This window comes from Poecile atricapillus, chromosome 7, assembly GCF_030490865.1.
Source record: "Poecile atricapillus isolate bPoeAtr1 chromosome 7, bPoeAtr1.hap1, whole genome shotgun sequence".
In the NCBI taxonomy this organism is placed as follows: domain Eukaryota; kingdom Metazoa; phylum Chordata; class Aves; order Passeriformes; family Paridae; genus Poecile; species Poecile atricapillus.
The window spans coordinates 32,166,102-32,185,181 of record NC_081255.1 but is presented as its reverse complement, the minus strand read 5'-3'; the positions used below and the strand labels follow the sequence as shown (position 1 = coordinate 32,185,181).

The following is a 19,080-nucleotide window of genomic DNA, read 5'->3' as shown; positions in this document are numbered from 1 at the left end:
GATGAGACCTGGGCTCCCACCTTCATTTCCCTGTCACACCTTACAGCCCTTCCTCAGGCTGCCAAGGCCCAGGCAGGGGGAAACACGGCGGGTTTGGGATTTCACAGCCTCTGGAGACAAAGATTCCCATTCTGTGTCCCAATAACCCTCAGCCCACACTTGCAGAAAGGCCGTGCTGTGGGCAGAGCTCTCAATGCCACAGTTATGAGTGGGACACGCAGAAAATCCTAAACCCTTGTGAAAAGATGAAAGTTTTGTTTTTTACAGGGGACTGTTGCAGTGTAGGGAAACTGAATTGTGCTCATCCCCAATTCCCTTCTAGTTCCTGCTCCAGAGCCCCTTTTCCATTCTCTCCAAACTGCCAGGGGGGCACTGTTGCCTGGGGGTATTTTTTCCACAACAAATAAGCCTGGAAAAAGTGCACAAATACACGGAGCTGGTGGGACTCCAGTGCCAGGGCTCAGAAGTGGCCCAGCTGGAAGTTCCCAGAACAGCTGATTCACACACTGAGGCTGAGGGCAGTGACAGCCTGGAATGTGACAGGGGAAGCCTTTAAACAAGGGGAGGGGGGTGCTTCTTTTATATTTATATATAGATACAGAAAAAAACCTGGTAGACTGACTCCTAATTAAACTATACGACCCTAAATTGCTTTATGATTTATTTTCTTCCTCCATGCTTTGTTATGTTTATAATTACTCAATCAATTTGTATTCTCAGAATTATTGGCTTTGGAGGCTGAGCTGTGCCCAGGGAGAAATTGCAGAGTTGAGTTCAGTTTACATCTGCAAATTGCTGTGCAATTTAATAAGGGGTTTGGGTATTTTCAAACTGCACTGCAGCACCTCAGCTTTTGTTGCAGCAGAACCAAAAGTTTTGGCTTTTCAGTCCAAACTGTTGAAGAGTTGCAGCAGTTTCAGAGCCACACCAGAGCAAAGGGGGACAGTGACCGATGCCACAAACCAGGTTTGTGCCACAAAGCAACTCAGCACAACTTCTGTGCTGCCAAGCACGAGTTTCTACTTTACCTGCACTGCTTCCCTGTGCTTTTTACGCAGGGAAAGGAGAAAACTTCATGCTGCTTTTGCTAATAGAGTATTTTAGCATTAATTCAAAATTTGGTCCTTTATTAGGCATTTTAGGTTTACAAATGGTAACAAAAGTGTGACACTTCCAAAGAAAACAAATCAAATCCCATTCCCACTGCTCTTCAAAATATTTCTCCTTTAAAACAGTCTCTGATTGCTTTGTGTTTAAATAAGCAAAAGGTTTTTCCTGGCTTTCCTGGAGTTGTGTCCATCACACACAGGTTTCTCTGCAGTGCTGGCACCTCTCAGTCCTGCAGCTCCAGCTTCATTAACTGATCTTCTTCTGCCCTCTATTCTTGGAGTCCCAGAGTATCACAACATTGAAATACACCAGGAACAGCAGGAAGTGGAGGCAGGAAACCACGGCCACGGCCATGGGGAACAAATCTGGCAGGCGCTGGGGAGGAGGCACCGCAGCACTCAGCACTGACAGCGCTCCCATCAGGGCCAGGGACAGGAGGAACTGCAAGACAAGAACACCTCACACAGCTCAGCTGCCACTCCACTCCTGGGTGCTCTGCACTCCTCCTCACGGCACAGAAAAGCGACAGCCCCCCCCCCGCACCGGTACCTCAGTGCTGGAAAAGCTGCAAGCAAGAGGTAAAGGAATAACATTTGCTTACCAGGCTCCTGACAATCCTGGGAAAGGACTTAAACCAGGACACGTAACCCTTGAGGGAAAGGGAAAAGGCCTTGAGCTGCAGGTCCTCTGCTGAGGTCTTCTCCAGGATGGAGAAGGAGGCCAGGCACACGGCCAGGAAGGCGGGCGTGGTGACGGCGTAGGGCAGCAGCAGCCCGTCCTTCAGCAGCAGGGGCAGCAGGCTGTGGGGGGCCAGGGCCAGCAGTGTCCCAGGGGCACCCACAGCATGCAGGGAGAAGAGGGAAAACCAGTAAATACATTGATCCCTACTAGAACTGGGGCAGAACAGGGTTTCCATGGAATCACAGGCGGGTTTGGGTTGGAAGAGATCCTAAACCTCATCCTGTTTCAACCCTGACACTATCCCAGGGTGCTCCAGCCTGGCCTTGGGCACTGCCAGGGATCCAGGGGCAGCCCCAGCTGCTCCAGGAATTCTATTCCAGGGCCTGCCCACCCTGCCAGGGAACAATTCCTGCCCAAGATCCCATCCAGCCCTGCCCTCTGGCACTGGGAGCCATTCCCTGTGTCCTGTCCCTCCATCCCTTGTCCCCAGCCCCTCTCCAGCTCTGTTTAAGAGTTTCCAACTCACCTGAAAGTTGACACCAGTAGAAACCATGTGGCCATAAAGGGGATTTCATTTATGATTAAGCAGACTGGGCTGGAATGAGAAGAAAAAGAGATATCAACTCTTCCCTCATCAAACAGCACTCCCAGTCCATGCAGGATATCCCCATGGAACAGCAGTGCTGCTGACTGTCCCCACTGAAAGGACAGACCAGCCTGGCTGTCCTTGCACACCTTCATTTACAAGTGATTTAGAAAAGCAAATGTGCAGAGTTGTTAAAATCTGATATATTTGTAAGTGAAAGCAGCATGCAATAAGAAGATGAGGAAAAGATCGAATTTTATCCACAGAAAAATAATTTACTTACACTGACACAAGAAGAATCGATTTTTCATGGACTTGAAAGGAGAACAGGAAAAATGACAAGGCACAGCTGACCTTAGGAGAGAGAGCAGAGATGTGTCAGCCTGTGACTGCAAAGCTCTGCTTTGGTGTCTGCAGGTACAGGCTCTGCTAAACGAGCTCAGTTTCCTAATTAACTTTCAGCCTTTCCTCCAGTGCAAACCCCAGGCACCCAGAGCAGCTCTGTCACCACCCTCACGTACCAAAACCACCTCGTTTGGGAGTTTATCCAGAATTAGTCACAGATTCCTTCAGGTAGAGCCTCAATCTTGCTCAGCTTCCCTGACAAGAGCAAGGAATCACAATATTCCCACACACAGGCACTGGCAAATCCCACTCCTGGTAAAAATTACCCCCAGTTTTGACATAAAGTTTTGCTCCTCATCATGACCAGCCAACAGAAAAAGTAAACAAATTGTCTTTTTATTCCCCCACCAAATAAAAATACATAAAACCAACCAGTTCTTAGGATAAATTTTAGGTAATGCTGTGATAAAATTAAAAAGGGAAATTATCTTGTAACTCTGAAACTTAGAACCCAGCTCCATCTACTTTTGATTTCAAGGAGAACTCAGTTTTTGCATGGGAGTGATGGCAATGTGCTTCAATTCAATGATGTGACTAAGAGAAGGCAAACATTTTAGAAAAGAGGATCATTATATTTTCAAACCACTCACGAGCTCACAATGTCCATATGGGGAATTTTTAATGGAATTTTGCAGCCAGTGAAGGAAGAAAAACTGGCACTTTGGAAGCCAAACAAAAAGAGGAGAAATCCCAATTCTGTATGAGGTTTAAATGTGTGTGGAATCTTCCAAAGGCTCTTCAGAGGAAGATAATAAAATACAGAGTTAAATAAAGAAAACTGAGCTTAAGGACCAAGTCTGGGTTTAAAGGACAGGTCAGAGCCCTGGATTTGAGGAAGTGAAACACTTTTTAACCAATTCCTTCAGCATTTGATGGCTCCCACCCCTCTGTGCCCTGCACAAGTGCTGTTGGCACTGCTGGTCACCCTCCAGTGCTTGTGGTGGATACAAAACAAGGAGCAGTGAAAAGCCAGCACTCACCAAGGCAAATTTAAACCCTCGCAGGGAAGGCTGGACAGTGAGCTTGATACAGGCAGGCAGCAGGCTCAGGAATGTTACAGCAAAACTAAAGGATTGGGGAAGAAAAACAGTTTTAATACGTGAGTGACTACAGCCATTAACACTTCACTCTGCAGAGCCAGACCTGAATTCTTCACTGAGTCAAGGAGAACTGGGAGCTCTGACTTTTAAGAGCATTGAAAGATATTTGAATTCTTTGAATTTGCAAATTTTAACTCAGTTTTAACCAAGCAGCTTAAATCACTATATAAACAAGCAGGGAATTTTTCAGTCATAAATATTCCCAGTATTTCTCTCTCATGACCTGGCAGAAAAATAGAGTATAGGAAAGAACACAGTTTGAGAAGATTTACTCCTCTTGCAAAAAATATTGCAGATAAAAACTACCTAAGGCACTCCAGTTATGTCTTACCTGAGTTTTAGCTGAGTTCGAGGGGATATTACATTCTTTATCTTTATAAGGACACTTAGACTGCACCAAATATTGGCTACTTTATCCTGGAAGGAAATAAAAAGGTAATCAGTGATAATTCTATATAATTACACTCATGTTTGTGGGAGCAATGGGGCTTGGGAGGTGGGGATTGTTTGGTTTCTACCATGAGAGTGCAGATAACACTTGCAGGTGTACATCACGTTCTCAGATGCACTGGGGATGATTCTGCTCTTCAAAAATGCAAAGTTTCAAGAGACCCAATTAAAACATGCTCTAAAATAAGTGAGAAATAGTTCTTCAGCACAAGAGACCACAACTTAACCCACGAGAGCAGAAGTTTTGTGGAGTTAAGGCTGTCCCTGAGTAAACCCTGGCCCACATGAACCCTTTCCCACTCTGTGCTGCACTTTTCCCCCTGTACCTGCCTGTGCTTGCTGCTCACTAGCACTGACAGGGTTAACCCCCAATAAATCAAGAAGTCTAAAGACATTAGCACTTGTGCTAGGATCACTTTCAAAATTAAATTTGTAACTGCAGCTCTCCTGCTGGTGAAACTCATCCCCAGACAGCTGCTGGAGGCACAGCTGTGTAGACACAACTCCCAGCAGCAACTGAGCCCCCTCGGTCCCCGCTGCCAGCGCCCGGAATCTGCCGGGGATTCCGGGGAACACAGCCCTGGCAGCACCAGCAACCTCCTCCTCCTCCTCCTCCTCACAGCCAGGCTGATTTTCCAGCCACCAGCAAGTGTTCCCGGGCTGCAAATGGGAACTGGCACACCCTGGGCTGCAAATGGGAGCTGCACACAACCTGTCACACCCCAGGCCAAGTTACTGAGCGCTGCTTACGTGGACAAATTCTCATTTTATCTCCATCAGCATCCAGCAAGTCACTGCCCTGAGCAGCTCAGAAAATATTTGGGCTAATATTAGACTAAAATCTTCCAGCTCTTTCAGACTCATTGGTTATTGTCATTTAAAGATTTTATTTTTAAACTTGATACTGAATAAAAGGTGTGGTGAGAAAAATTATTCCTTTATAAATTCCAAATAATTCTCAAGGAAAAGGTTCACTGGGTTTTTTTGAGAGTGTCTTTTTTGGAGAGGTTGTTTGGTGTTTGTTGGGGTTTTTTTAAAATAAGCTAGCATAGAATACACTAAGAACACTTCCATTGCCTTTGGTACATCAGCACTAACTTTTTTGGGAAAAAAAGTGCCAGTTGTGATACTATTTACACCTAAAAAAGATTAAAAGAATAATTAAGATTAATCAAACTACATGAGAGTTTGCTTTAATCCCTGCCACAACCTGGAAATTCAAAGCTTCGTTTTCTGGGTTAAACCTGAAATTGAGAATCTGCTGTCAAAAGTGTAATATTGACTCGTGCCCCAGTTAAAACAGCAGCAGCTCCCTGTGACCTGAGAACCTTTCTTTTATTCCAAATTTCTGCAGCATTGCCATTTGGTAAATGAGGAATTTACTGGATTAAGGCTCAGCACCTTCAGCGTGGGCGTGTCCACAGCCTGAGCAAAACCAAAAGCAGAAGTGGCCTAGAACTTTAGGAAAATATTGTGGAAACTGCACAAGGCGAGTCAAAAAGGAGGTTCTAGGCTGTATCTAAAACACCATTTAAAAATTATTTAAAAACAAATAATTAGTCCCATTGAAAAGAGGGGAGCAGAACCCAAGAGGCTGAAGCCGTTGACTTTCAAGGTTACATCTTGTGACACTGTCAATTACTATGGAATCTATTTCAATGGAAAAATGTATGGATTGAAGTATGGGTTTGATGATGGGATAAGTGTTGTCTCCTGGTATAATATCCTGGAAGATGCCAGCTGAGCTGGGGTTAAACACTGGATTAAATAACTGGCAAGAAACGACTGCTGAAGAAGCCGTCTCGAGTTACTCGCCCTGCGCTGCGTCTCCCCCATGAAATCCTAAAGGTCAGGCTGAAGGTTTCTCCAGGGATCTAAGAATACAGGACAGGGCAGTGGGTGGGAGAAGAAAACATGCATGCCTCAAACAAGCCTCTGTCAATGGGAAAGAGTCTTCTGAGTACTTGCATGATTTGTTCCACGTCGGTGCCGAACGGGAGCCAGCAGGCAGCGAAGGACAACAGCACTGTCCCTGCCAGTTTAACCAAGAGCACCAACCTGCAACAGGACAGCACATCAGCACTGCAAGCCAGCAGTGCTGCCCAGAAATCAGCAGCAATGCTCATCCTGCAGGACTGCAGCACATCACACAGCTGCCTCCCACAGAAATGAATCCAGCAATGCCCACGTGCACCCCGCTCCCCGTGCCAGGCCGATTCCTGAGGAAGATAAAACACTTTAAAGCCACTTACCCCTTTCCTTTCAGTCCCTTCTTGAAGCACTTTCCAAGTAAATAGCAAAAAAAGGGCAGGGAATGGTAGAGCTCCATTTGCTTATAATTTAAGGCCAAGCAAAACGTCACGGAGCCCAGGAGATCCCAGTCATGGGACAAACAAAGGACAGCCCACAAGGCCAAGCCAAGGCTCACTGAGTTGTATATGGTTTTTTATGTCAAGGACAAGATACACATCTCACTTCTGGAAGGCAGCAATTAATGCCCTGAGGGAAAGCAGAAATAGCTTGTAAAATGGGTTTTGCCATGTTAGTTTTAAGAACACATTTGCAAGTTGTGACTATGTTGCCCCCAGAGATAAAGAAAAATTTACTTCCATTGAAAGTGTTATTTTTATATTTCCAAAGTTTGATTCAGAGCTTGCCCAGGCAAATTCTGTGTGTGTTAATTACACATGTAACATGTATTCAGCCAACCCAGCTTTTGGTGACAGTGACAGATCTCTGCAACAAGCAACATTTTCTTCTTGGTATTTACATGAGCAATGATAAAGCTCTCATGAGCTTTCCCTTCCAGCTCTCACAAGGCAAGTGCAAAATACTCAAATATGTCAGCATTTAAATTATGTATAACTTAGTTCAAGGACTTCTGAGGGGTTTGTGGTTCTGTTACACACACAAGGCACCCTCATCCATGTCCAGTTCCCTGACTGCTGATCCTGCTCAAACAATGAGTGATAGCTGCTAAAACAATGTTAATGCCTTGTGACTTTGAAAAGAGCTTCCCAAGCTCAGAAGATTTTGAAGAGACTAAGCTAAACTTACTATTAAACTGCAATAAAGTATTAGCTTTGGTTTCCCTTGTTTTTTGAAAAATTTAGCTCAACCAATAAACACAGAATCCCAGAACGGTTTGAACTGGAAGGGACCTTAAAGCCCATCCAGTGCCACCCCTGCCATGGCAGGGACACCTTCCACTGTCCCAGGCTGCTCCAGCCTGGCCTTGGGCACTGCCAGGGATCCAGGGGCAGCCACAGCTGCTCTGGGCACCCTGTGCCAGGGCCTGCCCACCCTCCCAGGGAGGAATTTCTCCCTAATATCCAATCCAAATGCACCCTCTGGCAGTGGGAAGCCATTGCCTCCTGTTCTGTCACTCCATCCCTTGTAAACAGTCCCTTGTATTTCTTGTATTGTCAGAAATGTCACAATATTTTGTTTTCCCTCTGTCAACCTAAGCAGCTGTGACAACACATCCTTGCCCACAGAGCTCTCAGCCCACTCACATTTCCCACTCCACATCACCAGGTGTATTTGACACCTCATTGATTTCACATCAGCAAACTCACACTGAGAGGCCCTGATCTTGCCGAGGTGCAGCAGCTCAGAGAAACAAACCTCTGACTTGCTGGAGGTGCTCAGAGGGCAGCGTTGGTCACCTCAGAGTGGCAGGGCTGGCACAGAACCCTGCAGGAAATCCCTGCCCCCACAGCAGCTGCTGCACCCCCAGCCCTGGCCTGTTCTATACAAAACCAGTATAAACCAGGGCTGTTATTAACAAAGAGCCCCTGTGCAGGTGCCCAACAGCACCACGGAGCAGCCAGGCCTGAACCCACCTCCCTGAGCTGTGCAGCCAAGGCAGGAGGGCAGCTTCTCCTGAGCTGAACATTTCACACAGCTCCACCTGCCACTGCCATCCCAGGAAGAGCTGAGGGGATTCCCTGTGCACACACAAATCACAGGAGCACAGCCCATCACTCTCCTCCCTGTCACAACCCCACTGATTGCCAAGTGACTGACAGGGAGATGAGCTGGAGGCATGGGAAGAATGATATTCATGTTGGGATTGATTTGTGCCAATATCAATAATTTTTATCTCCAATATGTTTCAGACTTGCAGCTTCCTGTGATATCTCTGTTTGGGGTGGGCAGAACCCCCCAGATGGCTTTGCACACAGAAATCACCCCGTGCTCAGCTAACAAGTGCTAAGGAGCACCTATAAAATTCCATAACCAGGGATTCATTTCCATATTTCCATGCAGAACAAGGATACTGGAAGTGCCCATGGTCGATAAGGATGAGGCCTGGGTACAGCAGGATGCAGAGAGCACTGGAAACCTGGCAAAAAGAACCAAAAAAAGGGAGGGGAACAATAATTAGTCCAAAATCAGACATTAGACAGAGGAACTTCTCCAGTACAAAAATGTGCCCCTCCAAGGTGCATCCTATACATAGGAATGTTATTCTCTACAAATAATAATAATCTGTCAGGAATATTTTGAGGAATAAAAAAAGGATAAATATTTGCCATAAATGAGAAAATATTGAATATTGTCTGCCCTTTACATTAGCTCAAAGATCACCTACACCTATCTTCAACCACTCCAAAAATCAGGAGACTTTTTTTCCCAAAATCTACTGTAAGGAGTGTTCAAGAAAAAGCAGTTCCCAAATCCCACCCGGCCACACCACAAATCTTTTCATTTTTGTTTATTTACTACTTAAGTAATAAATCAATGGAAAATTTTATTATTAAAAGTCTTAAAATAATTGCTGTAAGATAAAACAAAGGCTTTTTTTATGCTTTTAAGTGAAAAGCCTATACCATGAGCTATAGTGGCTGTCATCAGTTTTACATGGAAGCCATCAGGGTGTTCTAGGTGTTAATTAACTCAGTGTTACATTTCTACCCTGTTCTAACAGTGTTTTCTTTGTTTAATTTACACACACCAGGTACTTGCCTTTTTTTTAGCAGATGTTTCTTTCAAGGAAAAACAATATAAAATAACTGCAGGGATATAAACCAGCAAATCAGCAACAAACACTGAAAAATAAAGATTAACTTTCCATTAGAATCCTCCCACAAGGGGAAAAAAAAACACAGGCAAACAAACATCAAAATATCAGAAATAAACTGGGCAGTTCCACTTCAAAGGACAAAAAGCACCAGGTCTACAGAATTTGATCTTGTTAATGTTTCTAAGGCTCATTTCTGATGTCCCAGAGCTGCTGCTTCCACGTGTTCAGCTGTCCTGGCTCCTGGCACAGCCTCAGTCACTCTCTAGTTCCTCACATGCCACAGGCAGGGCAGGCATTCGGGAATGGCCCAAAGAAATCAGCCCTGCCTGCACCAGGTTCTGGGACAGGCCAGAGGGGCTGGGGCACAGGGGAGAAACTCCAGATTATCCCAATCTCTGTGGGAATTACCAGGGATGGGGATAAAGAGACTGAAAGGGATTTGGCTTTGATCACCTGCCTATAGCAAGGATTTGTGAGAGGGGAGAGGAAAACGGAGCCAGCAGGTTCCCCTGCCCAGGGTATGTCCAGCATGTGAACTCTTCTGGAGTTGTCTTAAAAACTCAAGAAAAAACTCAGATTATTTCTACAAACCACTTCCAGCAGATGTGCAGTGGCTCCAAGAGGGAAAGGAGATGTTTAAATACTTCAGTTATCCAGGGCTGAATTGTTTTGCCAGCTTAAGCCACAGCTAAACAAACGTACCCAAGGTGTTAGCAAAACAAATACACTGATGCTTAAAATAAAGCTGCCATTGACCACCCTGAATTATTTTAATGCACTCTTCTAATGGCCCCTGTTAAAAAGTGTTTATCAGCTCTCCAGATCCATCAGTGTTGTGTCAAGTGAGTTGATTTCAAAATTAATAAAGACCATTTCAAGGGTAATTAAATACTAGTGATTTTTATTTTTTTTTTCGATTCAATCAATTACCAGAGAGCAGACTGAGAGGTTTGTGAAGTCCAGGAAAGCTATTGATGAACAACAAATTCTGCTGTTGCAATCAGAAAGCATTTTGTGTTAGAAAAAGCAAAAGACATTTCAAATGAAAGAAAATAGCAACAAGAAACAAGAGTTCATTGGCCACATTGTTTGCTGTCCCTACTGTTGCAGCTACTAAATTATGGTAAAAATCTTCTTCAGTTCATTTGTTTGCTGTTCAAAATAATCAAGTGGTGTAGGACAAATTTAGAATACAAGTAGTAAAATAAATTTTTACTTTTTTTGCTCACAGTAATAATATCAAATATCTCTGCCTCTGAGATCGGCTCCTAATGAAGATCTATGATACCTCCAGAGGTTAAGTCAGTAAATGCCAGGCTACATGGAAAATAATTTTACAATAAAAACCAAGTTAAGCTAAAAATAAAAAGACTCTTTATCAGAATAGAAGGGAAAACAAGAATATTTTCAAAATTTAAAAAGTGGGTTTATGCTACAAAGAGTAGTTGTGGTTTTGAGTTTTTCATTAATTAATTGGGTTGAAAACTTGCTTCTATATTTTATATTTATCAGCTTCACAAATGACAGCAGAAGAGGAAATAATGCAGGAATTTGGCTCAGAAATGGACCTGCAAAGCCACCCAATTAAAAACCTGAGAATAAACCAGTAAAGACAGAGAAGCTGCATATTAAACATGCTGAATTAGTAAGCAAGACAAATGTGCAGGATGATCCCAAGGAAATATAATCTTCTTACCTGTTGTACGCATAAATAACTTATGGGGCTGACTCTCATAGCCCCGAGAGGTGTGCAGAGCAACCCAATCAGGATTTATTAACTTTGCACTGTAAAACAAAGTACAGACACATCAAAATGCAGACACTTCTCATTTCCCTTTACACTCCTTGCAGCAATAAAGATGACACACACAGGAGCAGATTCCAAGAATGAAGATGAATGAGAAGAAATATTTCAGAGAGCAATAGTGATCAATGAAAGCTTTTCCTCACCACTAGATCAGTTTACACTATAGACTGTTCCACAATTAAACAAAAATAACCTTTGGAAACAGTAAAAATGGAATACAATATTTATTAGGACAAGATAACCACCTCCAGTCTGGTTCCAGGGACTTTAAAAAAAAACAATTGTAAATACCTTTCATGCTTAAGTATTAAATATAAACCATTTACAGTTCACATAGATGCCCCACATAGCTGTGCCTGTGCACTTTAACCTACATTCTTATTCCATAAGTCTCATTCCAACAGCAGCAAAGCCCTTGTGGAAAAAGTATTCCAATAACAGAATTCTATTTACATGATATCCACTCATCAAATGTCACTTGGGCCCTGCACACACGAGAGCTTTCCCAGGCAATGCCCCCTGTTCCTGCAGCACTTTTCCCTGGGCATCCCAGCAGTGGCTTGTAGGGAAAGCTGAATATCCAGAAAGAAAAATGTAAGAGGATTTAAATCACTGAACTTACATGTAAGCACACACAAAACTGTGATAGGCAGTGAGAGGTGGGTAATCGAGGCCCCAGTACAGCAGGTTGTTGTCACTTGTATTGAAGTACCTAGAAAAAATAAAATTCAATTTAAAGACTACATTTCCAGCTTGGTTTTGACCCAAGGAAAAGGCCAAGTATTAAATGTATTCCAAATCCAAAATAGAAGGTGGCAACATCTATACCTGCAACATTTTACTTCACATTAAATAAGACTCAAGCAACAAAATTACAACAAAGGTGACGCAGACTTCACACATTTGTGTTTGCAAAAAAAAAAAAGCTGCTACAGCTCACTAGAGTGGAGAGGGAAACTCCTGGTTCTACCTCCAAACCCAGGTGAAAGGAAGGAAAAGTGTTTTCCCAGTTGGGATTCTGTTGTGTCAGGAATTCTGTGGCACTGATAAAATGAAGTCACCTCTGACAAATGAGATCAGAGGGGTTTGTCCAAGGAAAAGTTCCAGCAATGAGGAGCAGCCCCTTCCCATCTCCCAGTGAAACACTCCCACTGCCACGGGGCTGGCTCTTGGCTTTTCCACTTCCTCTCTTCAAATGCAGCCGATTTTTGACATTTATAATAGTAAATGATATTTCTTGAATTCTTTATGAGCTGCCTGAAGTGTCTTCTGAACTGATGATAAATCACTTTTCTTTGAGTTGCATCTCTGCCTCTCATCCTACAATTCAAGATTGCTCCTGCCAAGGCAGTGCAGATTCTTCATGCAGAATGTCACAGCTTGCAACTTTCAGGGAACTTGCCAGTTTTGGGGCTTTATTTTTTCATTTTACTTTCCATAAAGTTTTCAATTTAAAAAAGAAAAACAACCCCTATATATCCAGTAATATTTAGTAAGGAAGCTTTCAGAGCTTTAATTAGCAGTAGAATAAGAAAGGATGCTCCTAAAGCAGCCTTTAGTAAATAATGTTAAGACTTTAAAGAATAATATAAACCAGAAATATTTAAATTCTAGAATTCAATCCCTTGCACATCAGCCAAGATGTGTTTTTCCAAACACCCACTTTGCTGTATTCAAGATCCAATTCCCAAAGCAGACCCAACCCAAAAAAACCTTCAATTATAAATATAAAATTACATCAATTATAAAACCAGAGAGCAAATACAAGCCCAAGGTGCCCACCTGGCAGTCCCTCAGCTAAAGCCAGCCTGCAGCAGTGTCTGATCTGGCCCCTGGGAATGCCTGGCAATATTGGCTGCTATAACTCCTAATTTTAAGGAGACACAGCTCAGTGTAGCAGACTGGATCAGAGCTGCCAACTCCATTGTTATGTAACACCTCTTATCCCAACTCTGGCACAGGCAGGGTTTGGATATCCCAGAAAAAAAAAGGACAAAAATGATAATATAGGAACAGGAGGATGATCTGAGGTCACTAGACAGAGCCATCTGCAGAGTTCATGTGTATTTACAGATCACAAGTGAATTCATTTTCTATTTTGTCAGATTAGTCTGTTGCCCAACAGACAGCCAGGGAAAAAATTACACCACACACACACACCTCTGTCCTTGCTGGAAGATGGGCTGGAATTCCAGTATATTCCAGTTTGGATTGTAGCACATACATGGACTAAATTTTTTCCTCTGAAGAATATTAGGACTAATGCAAAAAAATCAATAAAATATTTAGAATAATTCTCCTCCTGTTTCACGTGATCTGTACAAATGAAGCTCACTATAAATCTAGAACCCAGAATTCCCACAATTAAAAATCTCATGGATCATGGGGGCAAACAGTGAACTCAGAGGTGTAAAATCCAAGCAGGATTTGCTCCCATTCTCCCTTTGTAAGCACCACCTACCACTGCCTGATGGGTAAGTTGTAGGTGATTTCTTGCCAGTGCCTCTGAGCCTCGTAGTCTCCATACATGGGTGGTTTTCCTGCCCCTGAAAAGAGAGCACACAGCATTTAGGACATTATTTAGTTTATAGATTGCTTTCCCCCAGTTATGTATTGCATATTAATTACTAATTTTATTCTCCATTTCTCTATATTGAGGGCAAATAGAGACCTCATCATGCAGCCTAACAGAGAGGAAAAAAAAAAGTTATGTGTTCTTTTGGCTTTCTGGAGATTTCTGCAATGAGCATTTATCAAGATACTCTGCTGTGAAGAACTGCTTCCTCATCTGACAAAAAAAATCATTTCCAAGTGCAGATGAAAAATGTGGTACTTCCCCTGAACTAGGAAAATGCACATAATGGACATGTTACAGTGATTCTGTGGGAACTGCTGCACTCCCTTGCTATGTGATAATTGTCAATATTCTCACTTGTGTTTCAGCTATGTCATGGTACCTTATTATTAATATTATAATATTATTATTTGCCATTTTCATGGGGGGAAAAAAAAAGCTTTATCAATGCAAATACTTCAGATATCAAATACTCCCCTTGATGGAAGCCTAACTGTGATAATGGCAGCATGCAAAGCATCTTCCCAGAGTTTATTTACTTCTATTAACCTGATCATTGAGAACAGCAACTGATTGTGCTCCCAGTGAAATATTGACATGAGCCAGACAGAGATTTAAGAGGTTCTTTAAAATATAGGAAAGCCATCTCTGGTTTTACCCATGATCTATGTTTGTGGGAATCCCACGAGCTCAGCAATGTGCAATTTATTCCCAGAAAGTGGAAAGGACCTCTTATCTCTGCTAATTTCTCCCTGGGTGGTGGAGAAAGCAGATTATCTCCACTCTCACACATTCAGCTTAAAGTTTCTCAAAGAAGTCAGGTCACTGGAGTTTCATCAGTGTCAATTCTGTAGCTGTAAGTCCAGTGGAACAAAGAATCTGCCACTGGATTATTGAAATACAAAATAGATATTACCCAGATTTTAGAGTGTCTGTGTGTGTATCAATTTCTCAATCTCTAGGGGGGAAAAAAGGGATGACAAAAAATTAATTGCCTTCAGAATGATCAAAAGATCTTAATCCAAAGGTTTGATTATTAAAAGCCAGCTACTGATCAGTTTGTTTGACAATGCACATTTAGCTTCCATCTACAGAAAACACCAAGTACACAGAAAAACTGAGTTAAAAATTAATAAAACTGGAATATTTTATTTTAAGAGGCTCACAAATACCTTAAAAGTAGTGATCTTATTCAGTTTTATTGTTTACCTGGGAACAGATTTTTTTAAGGGTTTGAAGCTGCCTCTCAACACCTGTATTTAGCAGGAGTTTGGCAATGCATTAAAAAAATAAAGCATTAACCTATGAAACCAAATTTTTCCTCAATAATTCTCCAAGACCAGCTCATTTCTAATGGTAACTTTTCAAAAGCAGGAATTAGCTTCTGCTTTTTCATTTAATTCCAGAGACAGATCCAAAAGCAAGCTGATGGCAAGGAACAGGGTGGGAATGAGACAGAGATCCAAGGGTGCACAGTAAATGAGGGTGGAATTAAAAGTTTGTCACATCTGTAAGAAGTTAAAGAGAAAATAAAATTAATCCCAGTGGATTTATGTGTTTGAGAGCTCCAACACCAGGATTTGTCTTTTTACAGCCAGCCAATGCTCAAAGTTAAGCTTTAATAATTTGCTGGACTGGATCAGATTCAGCTTTTCCTATTCCAAGAGCAGTTATATCAGCACTGTGGAGGAAATAAGATTCAAAAATTGTTATTTTAGCTCAGACTTTATTTTAGACTCTCTCCCACAATCTTGATTGGTTTGAAATTAAATCAACTTACAAAAATCTAGTTAGCAACGGAATTCTAAATAAATCCTCTTGCATGGCAAGAGAAATTCAGTGTTTGCCTAAAGACAGGGTGCTTCATGCTTAGAGATGGGTAAAATCCTCAGTTACCTACAGATCTCTCAGAAATGGCATTTTGAGAAAGAAAACTCAAACCAAAACAATTGGAAATGCAATTCATCTTCAAGCAAATTCTTCAAAAAATGAAAGCCAGAATCACCAGCTAAAATCAGCAGAATGTTTCTGAGCAGCTCCAGCTACTCAGGGGATGAGGCTCAAAAACCAGAGTAAAATTTAACTTGTGACTCTTTGGGCTGATGAGGATTGAAAGCATTGGTTAATTTTTTATCTTTTATTAAATCTGCAGAGAGCAAGCCTTGTGCAAGCTTATTCCAAGTGTGGGAATGGAACTGGGAGGCTTGGGAAGGAAGGAAGAATTGCTAATTCTTTGCAAGCTTTCTGACACAGGGAGGAGGAAAACTCATCCATTACCAGAATGTAGCTCTGGCTCCTGCTGTAAACAAACTTAAGGAGGTACAGCTACAAGGCAGAGCCATTGTTCACTCCATGTCACCTCTGCACTGTCTTCATTAGCACCAGGATTAGCTAAATATAAGCTAAATTAAAATATAAATAATAAGGTTGTATCTGCTACAGAATTTAAAAGACACTATGAGGCAAATGTACAAGTGGACTGCAATATTCTGCAAATAAAGGCACAGGGGAAAAGAGCCAGATATTGATCCTAAAACATTAATGATCATCAGCACCACCAAAAAAAAAAAAGTTATGGTGGCTTCTTACAGTGTTTTGCTCCAAACTGTGATGTCAATCATGGCACACTTCAAAAATCAAGCAAAAGGAATTCCCAAGGAAATTGAGAGGAATTAAAATATAACAGCTGAAATAACACATTGCTTCCCATTTATGATTTTATACAAACAACAATAAAATAAATAAGCAATAAATAACATTTATTTTCATTTCTCACACACCCCATAACCCCTTTCCCTGAGGCTGCTGCAGCCTGTGCAGGTGCCTTACCTGAGTAGGAGCCCAGGGACACAGCCCAGCGCACGGTGAGTGCCAGCAACACCGTGATTGTCATCAGGCTCCACTTCTCCATGGCTGGAGACACTTCTGGGACACTCCAGGGACCTGGGAACACAGCAGGAGCATTGCTACAGCACCAGCCAGGCTTCTGTCCTCAGCCATTACTGCTAAACAATCCCTCCCTTAATAACTCACTGCATTATTAACAAGCACAGGGGTTTAAAAAGTGAATAAATGGCCCAGGATTAAGTTCATGCCACTTCTCACCATGGCCAGATTATGCAAAGTCTGGTATAGGCACCACTGCTGGTTTAAACAAAAGAAAAGTTATTTAAAAGTTTATTAGCATCAGGAGATGTTATTTTCCATCCTTCTACCCCCAAAAAGCAACAGGACTGATGTCCCACCAGGCTTATTTCACCACATTAAGAATCCAGTAAAAGTAAGAAATATTGCCAAGAAACCAGAAAAAATATTATGTTGCCCTATGCAAAAAAAAAAAAACAAAAACAAAACAAACAACTAAAAAAAACCCTCAAAACATGTAGTGGTTTAGGTTCGTTGATTTGAGTTTTTTAGTTAATGTACTAAATAATGTGGTGGGTTTACTGTTGGTTAAAATTATTAGTGTACTTACTAATTTTTTGTAGGGAGATATGCATTAGGAGGAGGGTAAAATAGGTTTAAAATTTAAAAGGTATGAAGAAAATTTTATTTATAAAATTAAAAGAAGTATTAGAATAAAACTTTTAGAATGTGGGGTATTTTTGTTTGACTTTTTTTTTTATTGATAATGTAGAGATAAAACTTGGGATTTTAAATTAGTTATTATTTTTATAATAGTTTATTAGTTTTTGTAGGGAGAGGTTAGGGTTAGGGCCCCTAACTACAGAACATGCAGACTTCGACCCAAAGAATCAAAGAATTTTTAGCCTGAACTAGGAATAAAGTGAGGAAGGAATTACTCCAGTCTTGAAGGGTACAACTGCCACAGCCTTTCCTTGCAGAAAAAGCATCATTTGATTTGAGTTTAATTCACTTGTTACTGACCAAAACAAAAATCCCATACAGCAGAAGCACTGAGCTGCTGTTTTAGTACCAGACAAGCAACATCCAAGGCATGGATGGTTATTCTTCTCCAGCCCCACCCATATTTATTTACTATTCACAGAAAGGTGTGACCCAACACCACCACCAAGGGGAAAAAAGAAGTTAATTAATAATATAAATCTGTGGCAGCAGATCTCCATCTATGGGTAGGAAGGTGAACACTGATATTTGCATGTTTTCACCTGTGCCTGTGCCACAGGGGAGACACTTTCATCTAAATAAAAGATATATTTGTCCATCCTATCTCGACATAACATTAATTAAATCTTCTTAATTATTACATAGCACCAGCCTCACCTACAGACTCTCCCATCTCTGTTCTGCTCGTTTACTTTTGCTATTCCCTACATTTGGAATAACAATTGTTTTCTGGGATATTGAGTTTTTCTCTGCTCTCAAAAGTGGCTCTTGAAGTATTCTTTCCTCCTTATTTTTCACCTTTAGCAATTATCCCATACTACTCATAACAAAAAGCCACGTTTTTATTAGATTCTAAAGCACAGAACTTTCAATTCTTGGTATCCTGTGGGGAACAATGTTAGACAAGGAATAATTTTTAGAGGATGATAAAGGCGGTTTGGCCAATCCCAAACTTTTCACCTTCCTCTGGATGTGCAACACCTGGGGGGGTTTCTCAAGATCCCACCTGTAAGCATGAGGTGAAAATCACAGCTAAATAAATCCCAAAAAAACATGCTATCCTTCCACACTGCCTACGATGAAGGCTCAGATAAATAACACAAATACAAACCACCCACTCCTGGCCCAAGGAGGCTGACAGAACCCAGCACGACCCTTGAATATCACTTGTTTTAAAAGAGGTGTCAGCACACGTTTCAGCAGCTGAAAAACGCACAAAGCGAATGAAGAATTTCATTTCTCCAAGCAACACTTGCCTACAACCTTGCTGTTTCCCAAATCCTTGTCAGGAGACGCCTTTATTCCTCACCCTTCCCTCTCACACCTCGCTGTGCCCTCAGGGCGGGCCGGGGCTGTGGGGCTCACACCGGGGCCGAGCTGCGAGCCCACCCGAGCTGCCCCCGGCCACCAGCGGGGCCCTGCCGCCCCTCAGCCCCCTAAACCTCCCCGACCCGCTCTCCTTGGCCCCCCTCAGCCTCCTCAGCCCCTCAGCGCCCTGAGGCAGCTCACCCCACAGCCCCCTGACCGCGCTCACCCCACAGCCCCTGACCGCGCTCACCCCACAGCCCCCTGACCGCGCTCACCCCACAGCCCCCTGACCGCGCTCACCCTCGTCACCGCGCAGCGGCCGCACCTCCCTGAGCCGCTCAGCCCCCGCTGCCGCTCTCGTTCCCCGCTCTCGGTTCCCCGCTCCCCCGCTCTCGGTTCCCCGGTTCCCCTCAGCCCGTCCCGCCCGGGGCTCTCACCGGG

General features: G+C 42.7%; 1 protein-coding gene across 1 annotated transcript; it reads right to left on the bottom strand.

Moving 5' to 3' along the window:
* Nucleotides 1-1,068: 1,068 nt before the first annotated feature.
* Nucleotides 1,069-19,080, bottom strand: ALG6 (ALG6 alpha-1,3-glucosyltransferase). Its single transcript, XM_058843068.1, has 15 exons — nucleotides 18,940-19,080; nucleotides 16,573-16,686; nucleotides 13,630-13,714; nucleotides 11,791-11,880; nucleotides 11,058-11,146; nucleotides 9,304-9,386; nucleotides 8,616-8,680; nucleotides 6,585-6,770; nucleotides 6,297-6,390; nucleotides 4,214-4,299; nucleotides 3,763-3,847; nucleotides 2,661-2,731; nucleotides 2,318-2,386; nucleotides 1,712-1,910; nucleotides 1,069-1,551 (listed from the first exon to the last, which is right to left on the bottom strand). Exons 2-15 carry the CDS (start codon nucleotides 16,652-16,654, stop codon nucleotides 1,357-1,359), a joined length of 1,479 nt encoding a protein of 492 aa, XP_058699051.1. The 5' UTR covers nucleotides 16,655-16,686; nucleotides 18,940-19,080; the 3' UTR covers nucleotides 1,069-1,356.